We start from the raw sequence: 17151 nt of genomic DNA, 5'->3' as shown, positions 1-17151 counted from the left end.
GTATTTGATGATGGTGTCAGGACTTCTGGTAATGGTTATGGTGCTGGTAGTAGCAGGGATTGGTGGTGGTGGTGCAGATATGGTTTTGGTAACGATGGTGTTGATAGTGGCACCGATTGATGTTGGTGGTGCAGATGGTTCTGGTAACTATAGTGTTGATAGTGGCAGTGATTGGTGTTGGTGGTTAGGGATAAGCCGAACACCCCCCCCCCCCCCCCAGAAGATGCAAACAGACAAAAAATTTGTGCGAACACCATTAAAGTCTTTGGGACACAAACATGAAAAATCCAAAGTGTTCATTTTAAAGGCTTATATGCAAGTTATTGCCATAAAAAGTGTTTGGGGACCCGGGTCCTGCCCCAGGGGACATGGATCAATGCAAAAAAAAGTTTTAAAAATGACCGTTTTTTCAGGAGCAGTGATTTTAATAATGCTTAAAGTGAAACAATAAAAATGAAATATTCCTTTAACCACTTGCTTACAGGGCACTTAAACCCCCCTCCTATCCAGACCAATTTTCAGCTTTCAGCGCTGACACACTTTGAATGACAATTACGCGGTCATACAACACTGTACCCAAATGACATTTTTATCATTTTTTCCCCACAAATAGAGCTTTCTTTTGGTGGTATTTGATCACCTCTGCAGTTTTTATATTTTGTTATAAAAAATTTAAAACAGGTAATTTTTCTCCTTCATTGATGTACGCTGATGAGGCGGCACTGATAGGCGGCAGTGATTGGCACTGATGGGTGGCAATAATGGGCACTGATCAGTTACACTGATAGGCAGCACTGCTAGGTGGCACTGATTGGAACTACTGGTTGGCATTGATAGCTGGCTCTTGTGCACATTGCTAGGTGGCACTTGTGGGCACTGATAGGTGGCACTGTGGGCACTGTTAGGTGGCACAGATGAGGCAGATGTGCCTCTTCCACTTCGGGACCGATGTCCCTCGCATCTGAGCCGGTGATCGGCTTTTTTATCTACTCACGCTATCAGCGTGAGTTGAAAAAAAAAAACGATTACCGATCTTTTGTTTACATCATGTGATCTGATCACATGGTAAGGGGCCAGGACCGGCCCCTTACTCGGATCGGTGATCACCCGAGTCTGTGACTCGGTGATCACAGTGCGCTCGGCGCGCGCCCTGTAGGGCTTGTGCACAGGGGAGGCCGTCACATGACGGCCTCCCGGGAATTCAGGTCCGCGCTGCGGCCATCATTCGGCCATAGTGCGGATGTCAAGTGGTTAAATATCGTGCCTGAGGGTAACGCATCTTTCCGATGTTTATTACAGTACCGCAGCAAAATGACATTTCTAAAGGAAAAAATGTAATTTAAAATTGCTTGCGGCTGTAATGTATTGCCGGATCCCGGCAATATAGAAAAAACCATTGAAAAAAAACGGCGTGCAGTTCCCCCCCCCCTCCCAGTCCATAGCAGGCCCTTCAGGTCTGGTATTGATATTAAGAGGAACTCCACACCAAAATGTAAAAAAGGTCCCCCCCAAAATCCATGCCAGGCCCTTCAAGGCACCTTGTCCCCATGTTGATAGACAAGGGCCTCAGCCCCACAACCCTTGCCCGGTGGTTGTGTGGGTCTGCGGGCAGGGGGAGACAGCAGTCGGTGGGACGCCTCCCATCAAGGCTTTTTTTTTCTATTTTTCGGGTCCTTCAGGTACCGTGATTGAAGATGGATGGACATCGCGGGACACTTTTTATTTTTTAAATAAAGGAATTGTCAAAAACTGTCTCCTGTCATTTTTACTTTTTGGACACTTTTTTTGGTGAATGGGTAGGAGTACCCATTCACATGGGGGGGGCGGGATCCAGGGGCTCACTTGTTAAAGGGGGCTTCCAGATTCCGATAAGCCCCCCGCCCACAGACCCCCACAACCACCGGGCAAGGGCTGTGGGGATGAGGCCCTTGTCCCCATCAACATGGGGACCAGGTGCTTTGCGGGGGACCTCAAAGCACCCTCCCCATGTTGAGGGCAAGCGACCTGGTATGGTTCAGAAGGGGGGGCACTCGCTTGTTCCCTCCCCCCCCCTTTCCTGGCCTGCCATGGCTGCTTGCTCAGATAAGGGTTTGGTATGGATTTTGGGGGGACCCCCACACCATTTTTTTTACATTTTGGCAGTGGGGTTCCCCTTAACCACTTCAATACGCTGTGTTCTATATACTACACTGCCTGAACTGACTGAATATAGAGTCTGCACTGAATATCTAGTCTACCCTAAATGCAACAGCAATTGTCTTGCCACAGATTCTCAATTGGATTTAGGTCTGGACTGTGACTGGGCCATTCTAACACATGAATATGCTTTGATCTAAACCATTCCATTGTAGCTCTGGCTGTATGTTTAGGGTCGTTGTCCTGCTGGAAGGTGAACCTCCGACCCAGTCTCTTGGAGGTTCAGTCTCCAAGTCTTTTGCACTTTAACAGGTTTTCTTCTAAGATTGCCCTGTATTTGGCTCCATCCATCTTCCCATCAACTCTGACCAGCTTCCCTGTCCCTGCTGAAGAAATGCATCCCCACAACAAGATGCTGCCACCACCATGTTTCACAGTGGGGATGGTGGGTTCAGGGTGATGTGCTGTGTCAGTTTTCTGCCACACATAGCGTTTTGCTTTTAGGCCAAAAAGTTTAATTTTGGTCTCATCTGACCAGAGCACCTTCTTCCACATGTTTGCAGTTGTGCCATACTCTTTCCATTTTCGGATGATGGATTGAACAGAGCTCCGTGAGATGTTCAAAGCTTGGGATATTTTTTTTATAACCCAACCCTGCTTTAAACTTCTCCCTAACTTTATCCCTGACGTGTCTGGTGTGTTTCTTGGCCTTCATGATGCTGTTTGTTCACTGAGGTTCTCTAACAAACCTTTGAGGGCTTCACAGAACAGCTGTATTTATACTGAGATTAAATTACACATAGGTGGACTCTATTTACTAATTAGGTGACATTTACATCACATTCTCCCTGACCTTGAAAAGACATTACTTACTTGAGCAGTTGCAATCCAAGTCATTTTCCTGCCACAGCTCATCCATGGAACCTGCAACATAGGCTGGAGTTAGCTAAGAACAATGGAGCATCTCATAAAAGTGAAGCGGCCATTTCCAACTAAACAATTAATTCTCATGTCAACTCTTTAGTGTGAGATCTTTAGTAATCCTTCATCTGCTCAGTGCAGTCAGTGGTTACTATGGGCTACTGCACTTTTTACATGCCATTCTACAAGTCTTATATATTTTTTTTAAATAACTTTATGTAGCACCCTTTATTATTAGGCAGGGTTGCTCTTAAATTTATCTGCCAAGCGATAGTTGCCTTGGCCAATTGTTTTCCCCCTAATTCTGAAATTGCTGCACTTCTCTCTTCTGTCACTAGGTGGCCGGGTATCTGGTGGCATTAGATAAGACAAGGGCATTGCAAGGACAGATTAGGTATGAATGGGGTGTCTCAGCCAATGGGCAGGGATTTTCTTAGGTCCCTTGGCCTGCTGGGAGAGCCTATGTATTTGGGTGGAGTCAGGTGATTGGGGTTCTGTTCCACCTGGACGGCTGTCTGGGTGGACGTGTGTTGTGCTGCCCCAGGCTGCTAGGCCAGAGCCTGAGGCCTATCCCGAGGACATCTTGCTGCTAGGCTGTGTGAGGGCCTATCCAGAAGCAAGAGAGCAGCGTAGGGTTGGGATTACGGCTTGCAGTCCAACCAGAGGTAACAGTTTTGATGGCCAGAGAACCTGTCGTGGTCGGAGGTAGAGGGGAAGCTGCCGCCACTAAGGGACCATCCACCTTATTACCGGGGACCACAGTGAGTAGCTGAAGCAAGTACCAGAGCAGTATTCTCACCAACCGGGGACGATGAAGAATTGGAAAACTTCAGCAGGTATCAAGCCAGGGACCCAGCCAGTGGCGGTGACGCTTGCAGTGCAATATTGTGTGCCAAGCCAGAGACTGAGCAGGCCAATGGGGTGTTGCTTGAAGAAGTATCTGTGCGTGCCAAGCTAGGAACCCAGAAGGGACGCAGGGGGTGACGCTTGAGGAAGAAACTGAAGGAGAAGATTGGAAGAGCTCAGGGGATCCAGTGGCAGTGGATCAGCAAGTCTAGTGAAAGACTGAGAGCTCAGTTGAGTGAAGATCTAGAAGGGAGATTGTAGAGGAAGTTCATTACAACCTTTTTTAGAAACTGTTCAAGATTGTTGCCATAGGAGACAGCGGTCCTAGTCCTGCAGATGTGGTCTCTAGCTGGATGCCTTTCCCTGCATGGCTGTCTACCTATAGAAGTCTCGGAGTCTGCTAAATTAACTTTGCAACTACTAAAGGGTGTCCTGGCTCCAACCCTCTCTTTCACTGTTTAAGAGACAATAAATCTCTTTGCATTCAAGAAGTGTCTGGCGCCCATGAATCTATCTTGCATTACACCCACCATGCCTCGTAACTCAATCTACACAGAAGGATGTTGGCTGTTCCTGACTCTGGAGGTCACCATTTGGCCTCTAGGTGTCGGGGCCATTGCTACATTTATTTAGCAAGAAATATTCATACAGATGTTACATATCTTGTAAAGTAACAGTGTCAATGTTCATAACTTGCGATGAAGTATGGTAGCAAATCTACAGAGATAGTGTGTATGGGGTCTAAACCAAAACAACTATTAGATTTTCTGCAGATTTTTGTCTTCAGATTTACCAAAACCATGTAGTGCAAGGGCCTGCATACAAATTGAAACTCTTAAGGTTTGACCTCATATTATATGGTTTTGGTAAATCTGAAGACAAAAATCTGCAGAAAATCTAATAGTGTGTATGGGGTCTTAATCTTTCAAATGAAATATGTCAAGGTGTAGGGTGGTGCAGAAAACACACATGGGTTGATTTACTAAAACTGGAGAGTGCAGAATCAGGTGCAGCTGTGCATGGTAGCCAATCGGTTTCTAACTTCAGATTTCATTAAAGTGATTGTAAGGGTTGTTTTGTTTTTTTTTAATAACAAACATATCATACTTACCTCCATTGTGCAGCTCGTTTTGCACAGAGTGGCCCCGAACCTTGTCTTCTGGGGTCCCCCGATGGCTTTCGCGGCTCCTCCCCGTATCGATAACCCCCTAGAAGAAGCGCTCTCTCGAGGGGGTTACCTTACGGGCGCGCTCCTGAGTCCAGCATTCGGCAACCATAGCTGCCGAATGTATGACTCGGCCCCGCCCCCCGGCACCCACGTTATTGGATTTGATTGACAGCAGCGGGAGCCAATGGCTTCGCTGCTATCAATCTATCCAAACAAGAGCCGAGAACCCCGGGCAGAAAGACAGCGCGTCCCCGCCGGGTCAAGTTCCAGGGCTCAGGTAAGTAAAAGGGGGGGGCTGGGGGGCCGGTCACTGCCAGGTGTTTTTTCACTTTAATGCATAGGATGCATTAAGGTGAAAAAACACAGTTTACTACCCCTTTAAGCTTTGACAAAAAACCTGGAAGGTGATTGGTGTCTATGTAGAGCTGCACCAGATTTTGCACTCTCCAGTTTTAGTAAATCCCCGCAACAGAGTTCAGATGCAATTTCAAGAATTTAGTATAATAAAGTCCAGCAAAAAACACACAGGCCCGCCTGGGAGCACTCACAAGTTGTATCAGCAAAGCAGTAGTGTGCTGGACCACATGAACTGACAGCATCTGTCTTAAGGCGTGAAATGCGGCCTGGCCAGTCTGCAACCAAATGGGGAGGCTTCCAGGGAGGATGGAGTGTCCCTGCACTTTCCCTACTCCTCCCGAACCTTTCCCTGATGCTAAGCACTGTCCCTAACAGATGGATGACCTGTCCCTACTCTAGCTACTCTCAAAATGTGTGCCAAAACCAGGAGCCAGGGTCTTAAATAGACTCTGCCTGACCCAAGATGGCCACCAAAGTCACATGAGGTGTCAGCATCCAATTGGGATAGCTGCTTCCCTGTGATCATACAGAAAACAGTTGAGATAGAGATTACGAAAGGATGGGCCAACATCCCTGTGTACAGTATACAGAGAACAAGGTTCCCCCTTGTGGGGTTTTAAAGACCCTAGTGGTGATATAGCACCAGCAAACAATATACGTATTATATATAAAAATAGAAATGTATTATGCTATAAGCAGTTCAAAGACTAAATGACAAACAAATAATTGCTAAAGAAAACGTTGCTAATATAGTTACACAACAACATGACCTAATGGCTAAATGTTATAGGGGCCTAAGACACCACAAGATGGAATGCAGGCTCCGTACCCAACGCGTTTCAGAAATTGCTTCCTTCTTCAGGGTCGTATCAGTAGATGCAAGCATTCATAATGTTGACGATGAAAAAAATCGCATATTAGCCACATAGATTAAAAAACAGCCAAGTCCAACTAGGGGTAACCCATGCGCCAAAAACCACTCACCATCACTGGGGCTCAACAGAAGGACGCCCAGCGAGGTCAGAAAACGGAACAAACTCAGCAGGGCTGATATGCAGCAGACAAGGTCCTGAGTTCTGAGTGGTATGGCAGAAAAAAACATAGGTTAAAGCATCCCCTGGAAGGTGGTGGAAGCCCCCCTACCGCCGAAGAGCATATGGAGGTGCATATGAACTAGGTTCTTCCTGAATTCCTCCCTTACTTGCATTGTCACTGCGGATGAGCGCCACCTGCAGTGGAGAAAGTAGACTGCACCTGCCTACAAAGGTAAGAGAAACTGGTGAAGAAACTAGCTGGCTGGGGTCTTCAGTCTGATAAAAACTTGAAATGAACTGATAAAATGGCGTGGAGAGCTGGATAACAGAGGCGGTGAATATTGAGTGGACAAAGGTGAAGGGTGTTGGTAGACCATCTGGTAGTCAGTCGGTGGATGTCTAGAGAAGGAAGAGGAGAGGGAGCAAGTAGAAATGGCATACTTAGTAAAGGCAGAAGGGTCAATGGGTGGAAAAATCTACAAATCTTGTTTAATTGTCCCCCCCCCCCCTCCCATGGCAGGCTGTTCCTGACAATAAAAGTGCTTATAAATAACATGGAGCCATTTCCTCATTTTACAGCGCAGGTTCCTGATATAGTGTGAGGTTGGGTCCTACACCCGTTCTGCTTCCCCTTCCAGTATGAGCACGTGCAGGTCTCACTTCCTCACCTGGGGACGAGGGGGGGGGGGGGGGGGAATCACGGCTGGAACAATATAGGAACAATATAGGTTTAGTCTTGCCACAGATTCTCAATTGGTTTTAGGTCTGAACTTTGACTGGGCCATTCTAACACATGAATACAGGAGCTTTAATCTAAACAGGTGGTCTTCAAACTGCGGCCCTGGGGCCGGATGTGTCCGTGCTTGCTTTTATCCGGCCCTTGAGGCATTATTCCTGCTACTGACACCAACAATAGGGCACTATTCCTTCCACTGACACCAATGATGGGGCACTATTCCTCCCAACTACACCAACTTTTTCTTCCCCTAATATCAAATATTGGGCATTATTTACTCCCACTGGGCACAGTCCAGCCCCCCTAAACTCTGATGGACAGTAAACTGGTCCTTTCTTCAGAAAGTTTGGAGATCCCTGATCTAAACCATTCCATTGTAGCTCTGGCTGTATGTTTCGGGTCGTTGTCCTGCTGGAAGGTGAACCTCCACCCCAGTCTCAAGTCTTTTGCAACTCTAACAGGTTTTCTTTTAAGATTGTCCTGTATTTGGCTCCATCCATCTTCCCATCAACTCTGACCAGCTTCTCTGTCCCTGCTGAAGAAAAGTATCCCCACAACATAATACTGCCACCACCATGTAGGGTTAGCACTTTTTCTTCAAGCCAAACCCGAACACTTAAGAGGCACACAGTAATTTTTTTTTCTTTTTAGTATACACTATAGGATTGTAACAGACCTGGGATACCTTTGGGCACCCTCCTGTCAGACCCTGTTCCAAGCCACATTCCTGTCTGAATAATGTATCCGGGTTTCAGGTGGACTGAAACCCGGACACATGATTCAAAACCCGGACTGTCCGAGTGAATCCCGGACAGGTGGCAACCCTACCACCATGTCTCACGGTGGGGATGGTGTGTTCAGGGTGATGTGGAGTGTTAGTTTTTTGCCACACATAGCATTTTGCTTTCAGGCCAAAAAGGTCAATTTTGGTCTCATCTGACCAGATCACCTTCTTCCACATGTTTGCTGTGTCCCCCACATGGCTTCTCACAAACTACAAACAGGACTTCTTATGACTTTCTTTCACCAATGTCTTTCTTCTTGTCACTCTTCCATAAAGGGCAGATTTGTGGAGAACACGACTAATAGTTGTCCTGTGGACAGATTCTCCCACCTGAGCTGTGGATCTCTGCAGCTCCTCCAGAGTTACCATGGACCTCTTGGCTGCTTCTCTGATGAATGCTCTCCTTGCCCGGCCGGTCAGTTTAGGTGGACGGCCATGTCTTGGTAGGTTTGCAGTTGCGCCATACTCTTTCCGTTTTCGAGGATTGAACAGAGCTCCGTGAGGTGTTCAAAGTTTGGGGTATTTTTTTTATAACCTAACCCTGCTTTATACTTCTCCACAACTTTATCCCTGACCTGTCTGGTGTGTTCCTTGGCCTTCATGATGCTGTTTGTTCACTAAGGTTCTCTAACAAACCTCTGAGGCCTTCACGGAACAGCTGTATTTATATTGAGATTAAATTACACACAGGTGGACTCTATCAATTAGGTGACTTCTGAAGGCAATTGGTTCCACTAGATTTTAGTTAGGGGTATCAGAGTAAAGGGGGCTGAATACAAATGCATGTCACACTTTTCAGATATTTATTTGCAAAAAAAATTGAAAATCATTTATAATTTTACTTCCACTTAACAATTATGTGCCGCTTTGTGTTGATCTATCACATAAAATCCCAATAAAATACATTTACATTTTTGGTTGTAACATGACAAAATGTGCAAAATTCCATGGATATGAATACTTTTTCAAGGAACTGTACTGTGTGATCTCTATTCCTGACTAAATGCAGATCATACTGTATAGATACTATTCTTACAGCTGGATGAATCTGGCACATACATAATGAGTGCTGAGTCCCAGCTGGGTGAATGTTGCTTGTAGAGTTTGAGCAACGTTAAACTGCATAACTGTTACAACCAGACATTTCGATACGATTAGTTTTTCAGACAAAAATGTCATTTTTGTAGATTCGGATGCATCCGAATCTCCGAATAGACATAGTAATGAATGTCAAAGAATCCAAAAAAAAAGTTATAATGAAATTAATAAATGCATTTGTTTCATTCAGATGATGTCACACGATGTGATAGTAGTTCGGGCCCATGGGGAAATTAATTCACTTTTCAAATTTGTTCAAAAGTATCACGGAATTCATTCAATAATTCAGATTCAAATAACAAATATATCGAATATATAGCAATCTTCTGGGAAAAACTGCAAAATTTTTAGAATCTACCCAAACCAACAAATATACAAAATGAATTCCAAAAACAAATCGGGTCAACATAATGGATATGACGAAACAAATTACTTCATGCAACCGAAACTAAACTAAATGAAAAAAAAAAGTTCTGGCATGCACACATCTAGCTGCAACATTATGTGAAATCTAAGGGCAGCCTTAGAGCAGGCTCTCAGATCTGGTCTCTCTGTTGCCTCCTTCTCTCACTTGAACTGGCAGAAAGGCTGGAGTGTCAAAGAACCTTCCACTAGATACAGGTGATGAAGGACCTTCCCCTGGACAAAGGTGACATGGGACTTTCCCCTAGACAAAGATGACATGGGACCTCTCCCTGGACACAGGTGACAAAGCACCTTCCCTTGGACAAAGGTGACATGGGACCTTCCCCTGGACAAAGGTGACATGGGACCTTCCTCTGGACAAAGGTGACATGGGACCTCCCCCTGGACACAGTTGACATGGGACCTCCCCTTGGACAAAGGTGACATGGGACCTCCCCCTGGACAAAGGTGACATGGGACCTTCCCCTGGACACAGGTGACATGGGACCTTCCCCTGGACAAAGGTGCATGGGACCTTCCCCTGGACAAAGGTGACATGGGACCTTCCCCTGGACAAAGGTGACATGAGACCTTCCTCTGGACAAAGGTGACATGGTACCTTCCCCTGGACACAGCTGACATGGGACCTCCCCCTGGACAAAGGTGACATGGGACCTCCCCCTGGACACAGGTGACAAAGGACCTTCCCCTGGACAAAGATGACATGGCACCTTCCCCTGGACACAGGTGACATGGGACCTCCCCCTGGACACAGGTGACATTGTAATGGATGTGATTAAGGGAATCATGAAACGTCTATTCCAATGTATATATGAGTACATCCTTTATATATCTAACATACAGTATATCAACCTTAAAACGTATTCAGATATTTGCAAAGCTTAGCTTATTCCTCCCTTGCTGCTGTGGAACTGAAGAGTTAACAGGACACTTAACAGAAGAATCGCACCTCTACTAAGAATACACTCAAAGTTAACACCAACATTTCAGAAGAAGAATGCCGCTGCAAGAGCAAATGGGCACCCAGCTAAAGCCAATATTCTGTCACTATATGTATTTTTATATTTGTGGTTGCTTTGTGGTTTGCATGCGCTAGTCTTATTGATGTATCTTAATCTTTAAACGAAAATGTATAAAAGTCTGGAAAAGAGGAAATTAAAACAGAAAGTAATTTGACTCTGAACTAAGCAGTCTCAGTGCGAGTTAATAATATCGGACTTTTGTTCTGATCCAAAACAACATGGGGCCTTCCCCTGGACACAGGTGATATGGGACCTTCCCCTGAACACAGGTGATATGGGACCTCCCTCTAAGCACAGGTGACATGGAACCTCCCTCTGGACACAGGTGACATAGGACCTTTCCCTGGAGACAGGTGACAAAGACCCGTCCCATAAACACAGGTGACATGGGACCTCCCCCTAGACACAGCTGATGCTAGACCTTCCCCCAGACAAAAGTGACAAGGAACCTTCCCCTGGACACAGGTAACACAGGACCTCCCCTTAGTGACATGATCTCCCCTTGGATACCCCTTAAAAGAATTCTCTTACCAGTCACGTTAAGAAATGTCCCATCCCCACGTAAAGAGATGTCACTGCCAATCTGGAAGGAAACTTCACAGTAATACATTCCAGAATCCAAGGATCGCACCCTGTGTAGAACAATGGCGGCTGATCGTTCATTGATGAACTGATCTGTATCGGCTCTGGAGATTCTGCCTGTTAATTCACTATTGCTGCTGGAAATCTCCATCTTGTAATGTTTTGAGTGTTTATACCACTTGTAGGACCCGATGGTGGCTTCCTGCTCACTGCTGATGTTGTAGTCACACGGGATGGTGACCGAACTGCCCTTTGCTGCGAATATTACCGGAATCTGCGATATATGGATCGTCTGTGATAGAAATCCTGGCATAGACAAATAATGCTCATTAGATAGTGAACAAATAATTATGGCACAACACACGTATCCCTGGGAGGACGTAAGATTGGTCTATTGAGGGGATGAAGCTATCTGACCTCATTCCCAACCCAAGACCTCCAAATACAGAGCTAACATTGGGAGACATGGATACAAATTGGCATTACAAAGCATTGGACCATAAATATGAGCAAACAGCCTGAAATTCACCTAAACCTTTCTGATATATAATTAGCCATCTGCCCTCTAAAGACCTCCAGCCCCCTGGGGCAGTGTTACTTTATCCAGTTGGCGGAAGAACGCCAGAAGTTCCCTCAATGGCATGTCTTTGAAAACTCACTCTAGACAAATATGGATGGATGTGAGATGGACTCTAAGCTTTGACCAGTAATCTTTTGAGGTGTTATCACACCTAGTGTAAGGACTAGGAGAAAATGATTAATAAAACTTGGTGCTGTGCTGTAAAGTGCAAACAATAGCATAAATTGTGCAATGAATCAATAATGTGCAATAAAAACACAAAAAATCATGCAATAGCTATTTACTATGTTACTATGTTATAAAGAGCTAAAAATTCTTATGCCATGCCAAAAATAAAGTGCGTATATATATATATATAATTGCAATAAACCAGTTCAATATTGTCTATTTCTTATCAATTTCCATCTCAGTCCACTAAAGTGCTTCCATAGTTAACCACAGGTGCATGCACTGAAAATAAAGTGCTTACAGAGCTGTTGCAAGATGCTCTTCAAACACACCAATGCCCGTGACCACCTGCACCTTCTACCCTTAGTGAGCACCACTCACCAGACTCAATGTGACCCCTATGATATAAGAACGTAAATAAGCGATTAGGTGCCGTGGACTTTTCTTATTTCCTCCTCCTCTGGTCCATTTCCCCCAAACGACCCCACTATAACAAAGGGGACTCACAATAGTGTAATACCATTTTTGTTTATTATTGTTTACAGTGCAGAGTCTCCGTTCCTAAAGACCTCTCCTTACTTTCTGCTTTTGCAGTCAGAATGTCTGTAGGATTCTTTTTAGAGCTTGTGAGGTGATAGTTTGATTATTCTTTTCTACAGCAACTAGCTTACTGATCCTGCCAGAGACTCGGCAGTAGGCTGTAGGCCTCCACTGTTTTTTCAAATTCTAAAATGTGAACATTCGTGTGAACTATTGACAACAGAATTAAGAAAATATCTATCTTCTATATTTAAATGTCACAGTCACCAAGCCCTTGTGTGCCAGACACCATATCTTACCCAAACCCTTGTGGAAGTCACTATATCTTAACTAACTCTGGGTGTTGGTCACTTGCAATATACAATTATTCTCCTTATTCCCCCAACCCCCCCCCCAAAAAAAAACCCTCTCCTCCCCCTGAACCCTTAAACCTCCATCAAATTCCTTCAGCCCTCAGATTTTTTAAACTCCATCCATTTTCCCCATATATTCCTATATATCTCTAATGAATCCTCTGCTGTATGAATTGTTTCCTCTATGGCTCTCACCATTTCCACTCTTGCTACCCACTCCTTCATATTCGGCGCTTCTTGGGTTCTCCATAAACTCGGGATCAGACCTTTAGCTGCATTTAAATGGTATGGGACTAAGGTATTCTTGGAGGCCGTCTTCCTTGTATCATGAAATAGACATTCCCAGACATCATTCTGAATCAGTTCTCCCATTGTTTGGTGGATCACTGCTATTCCACCCCAGTAGGGTTGTATCTTTGTACATTCCCACCACAGATGCGCAAAGCGTCACGTCCCCTCCAACAAGTTGGGGGGGCCTTCTGCCCCAAGCATATGTGCCCTCTGAGTGGTCATATACTATCTCGCCAGAAGTTTATAACACATTTTCTCTGTCCTTATATCACTTGAGGAGAAACAAGCTGTTCTGTGGATTTTCCTTTTATGTTCCTAATCCCTGAGTAAACCTCTTCCCATTTTCCCAAATGGGGGGGAGTTCAGGTTCCACTTCCTTGATCAAAATTTTATACATTTTAGATATACTTTGATTTAAACTGAGAGGGGAGCAGAATAGTTTCTCTATTAACCTCATGTGTCCTTTTCCCCGCAGTGGTTGTGGTAATGATTGTGTAAAGTGCTTTAATTGTGTATACCTCCATTTGTCTAGTGGCTTGTTTCCCCATTAATGTGTCATTTCAGCATATGTATATATCCTATTACCCTTCATCACATCTTGCAATAATATTTCCTCTTTTTTCGCCCATCTAGTGAAATATATGTGTTCCTCTTTCCCTGGCTTAAAATAGTTTGTGGCCAGTATAGACATTAATAGTGAATTATAATCCCAATGGTGCAATCTCCCCAATCCATCCCAAATCTTAAAAGTGTTTCTAGTTAATGGGTTTGTGCTAGTGACTAAATCCCGGTATTGCCGTGGTATCCAGACCATCTTTCGTAGATCTGCCTTAACTTTGTATTATCTCTATATTTACCCAGCTCTTCCCTTCTTTGTTATGAATCAACTCTGCAATCCGGGAAACAGAAGTCGCCTGATAATATTTCTTAAAATCCGATGCTGCTAGTCCCCCTGCCTTTTTTTCCTTCACCAATGTTGCATATGCAATCCTAGGGTGTTTATGTGCCCATATATATTTTAGTACCATTGATCTTAATTTCCTGAAATATCCCTGAGGTACAGCTATTGGAATCATTTGAAAGATGTAAATCATCCTGGGTAGGATATTCATTTTTAAGGCATTAATTCTACCTATCCATGAAAGGGGCTTATGTCTCAAATTGTTCAGATGTTTCTTGATCTTATTAAGCACTAGTTGGCCTCAAACATGGTCCCCATTGATGCAGTCAATTTTATTCCCAAGTACCCCAGTCCCTGCTTACACCATACAAAGGGAAATTTAGGTTGAATTGCCAGCTGTTCCTCCCTTGGAATAGTAATATTCAAGATCTCGGATTTGGACATGTTTATTTTAAAATTAGACAACTTTCCATATCTACTCAGTTCCTCTAGTATAATTGGGATTGCTATCTCAGCGTTGGAGACATAAAACAGCAAATCATCCGCATAAGCGGCTACTCTGTATTCCCGTTCCCCTACTCTCACCCCTCTAATGTCTGTACTTTTACGGATTGAAGCTAACAGGGGTTCCAATGCCATTACAAACAGCATTGGAGAAAGGGGGCATGCCTGCCTTGTCCCGCTAAACAGTTCAAGGGAAGGAGATAAGTTTCCCTTTATTCTGATTTTAGCTGTTGGGTGATGGTAAAAGGCAGATATCCATTTCATCATCCTCACCCCCATACCCAGGTATCTTAATGTTCCAAGCATAAACCCCCCAGTCCACCCTGTCGAAAGCCTTTTCGGCATCTATTGACAGAAATGCGACTGGGGTCTCCCTCCATTTTACTTTATGAATCAAAAACATTGACTTCAGGCAGTTATTCATTCCCTCTCTCCCTGTTACAAATCCTACCTGATCATTATGTACCCGGCTTGGTAATAGCGGTTTTAATCTCTCTGCAATTATTTTAGCAAAAATCTTTATATCTGTGTTTAACAGGGATATTGGCCTGTAACTCGCTGGAGCTGCTGGGTCCTTCCCCTCTTTTGGAATGAGAGTTATATGGGTGTTGGTCACTTAATCTCACCTCCTCCATGTGCCGTCACCATATTTCATTAACCCCTTGGTGCCGGTCACCGTATCTTATCACTATTACTCACATAACCCAAGGTTTTGGTCACCTAAGCTTACCTACCCCCAGGAGCTGTCAACCATATCTCACCTACCCCTCGGAGATAAGGTCATTTATTTAAATTTAAAAAAACACAAGGAATCATCTGGACACTTTCATACACAATGAAGAAATAAGTTTCTTAACATATTTTCCAAACGAATGATAAAGGTGACCCCTCATAGGGAATGGCAAGCACTGGCCTTTTTAGGAGGTCACTATGCTTGTTGTTGTATTTTTCATCTCCATATGGCCACTGTATCCATCATCTACTGATCTGTAAGGAGGCCGGCATGGAGGAGATGACAGAAAAAAAAGTTTCTATGGAAGCAGCCAGATTGAGTGATATCAAATGTTTTTGGGTAAATGCAGGTACTGTCGATTGTGTCCAGGTATTGTTTTATGCTTATAAGTCACCGCATAAAGCATCTCCTACCAAGAGTATTACATAAACTTGAACACTCAGCGGACTCTGAAGACTTTTCACCTTGAGGGTGGTCAGACTATGATTGCATTTCTAACCAACTAAGGCTTACCAACAGTTTTTTTCCTTAACCCATGATAAGAGATTTTACATGTCTGTTTTGCTGATTAGTAAATCCCAGAAGTTGAAGATGAAGATCTTCTCTAATGCTAAGAAGACAGATTTCTCATTACCCTCTCCATCAGTGTCCCCCAATTTCAAAATCCCCCATCACAGTGTGCCCCAATATCAGCATCCCCATCATAGTTTTCCCTATTAACCACATACCCATCACAATTTCCCCCAAGCTCAGCATGTCCCTTCACATCATCCCTATTACAGAGTCCCCCAATCACAAAATCGTCCATCACAGTATTCCCCAATCACCACATCACAATGTCCCCCAGTCACACAATCACCTCATCAGGGTGTCCCCCAATCTCCCCTTGGATACCCCTTAAAATAACTCTCTTACCAGTCACGTTAAGAAATGTCCCATCCCCACGTAAAGAGATGTCACTGCCAATCTGGAAGGAAACTTCACAGTAATACATTCCAGAATCCAAGGATCCCACCCTGTGTAGAACAATGTCGGCTGATCGTTTATTGATGAACTGATCTGTATCGGCTCTGGAGAGGTAATACAGTGCCCCCCCCCCCCAATTACAGCATCCCCAAATTACAGCATGCCCCATTACAGTATTTCCTACCTAATCCCCCCTCACCACAATATCCCCTCATATCCCCTCATCACAATGTTCCCTAATCACACCACCACCCCCATCACAATGTTCCCCACTTATACCATTCTCCCATCACAGTGTCCTCCAGTTACACCCCCCCCCCCCCAAAATGCTTTTATTGTAAATCAGATTTTATTTGAAAAAGGCTTTATATACATGGACAAGTAAACTTCCCCAACCCCCAAACACATTGTCCCCCCAATTACAGCATTCACAAATCACAGCATGCCCTATTACAGAGTCCCCCAATCACACCACTCCCCACCACAATATCCCCAAATCACAGCATGCCCCATCATAGTTTCCCCCAATCACACCAACCCCATCACAATGTCCCCCAACCATGCCATGTCCCCCATCAAAGCATGCCCTAATCATGGTTTCCCTCCACTCCACCCATCACAGCAACAGAATCCCTCCACTTGTCACATCACAGAGACCCTAATTCATCCATAGCAACAGAGATCCCCCCACAGGACCCCCTCCATCCACCTATCACACCAACCTCCTTCACCCATCACAGCAGGGACCCCCCCAGTAAGCCAGTTGCAGTACTCACCCATTCAACCATCACAGCGTCCCCCTCTTCACCCATCATAGAATCCCCCCTCTTCAACCATAACAGTGGGGTCCCCAGCCCTCACCTTGCAGGGGTCCCAGCAGAAGAAGGAGAAGCCTCAATCTTCTCATGATGTCTGGTTGATGGAAGCTCCTTGTAACTCATCTGATGAGAGAGGTGGAAGAACACATAACATGAAACAGGAACTCCACCCATACATCACAGTCCT

The 17151-nt window shown here is 44.7% G+C and overlaps 1 protein-coding gene across 1 annotated transcript in view; it reads right to left on the bottom strand.

Moving 5' to 3' along the window:
- The window catches only part of LOC141102748 (natural cytotoxicity triggering receptor 3-like), a 19223-nt gene extending 2072 nt beyond the window's left edge, over positions 1-17151 (bottom strand). The window contains exons 1-3 of the mRNA XM_073591709.1: positions 17008-17151; positions 11060-11416; positions 3010-3060 (exon numbers count right to left, since the gene is read on the bottom strand). Coding sequence (XP_073447810.1) covers positions 3010-3060; positions 11060-11416; positions 17008-17053 — 454 coding nt within the window. The 5' untranslated portion in view covers positions 17054-17151. The remainder of the gene's footprint in view (positions 1-3009; positions 3061-11059; positions 11417-17007) is intronic.

The sequence above is a fragment of the Aquarana catesbeiana genome, linkage group LG07 (genome assembly GCF_042186555.1).
Source record: "Aquarana catesbeiana isolate 2022-GZ linkage group LG07, ASM4218655v1, whole genome shotgun sequence".
Taxonomy (NCBI): domain Eukaryota; kingdom Metazoa; phylum Chordata; class Amphibia; order Anura; family Ranidae; genus Aquarana; species Aquarana catesbeiana.
This window is presented reverse-complemented; position numbering and strand designations above follow the sequence as displayed.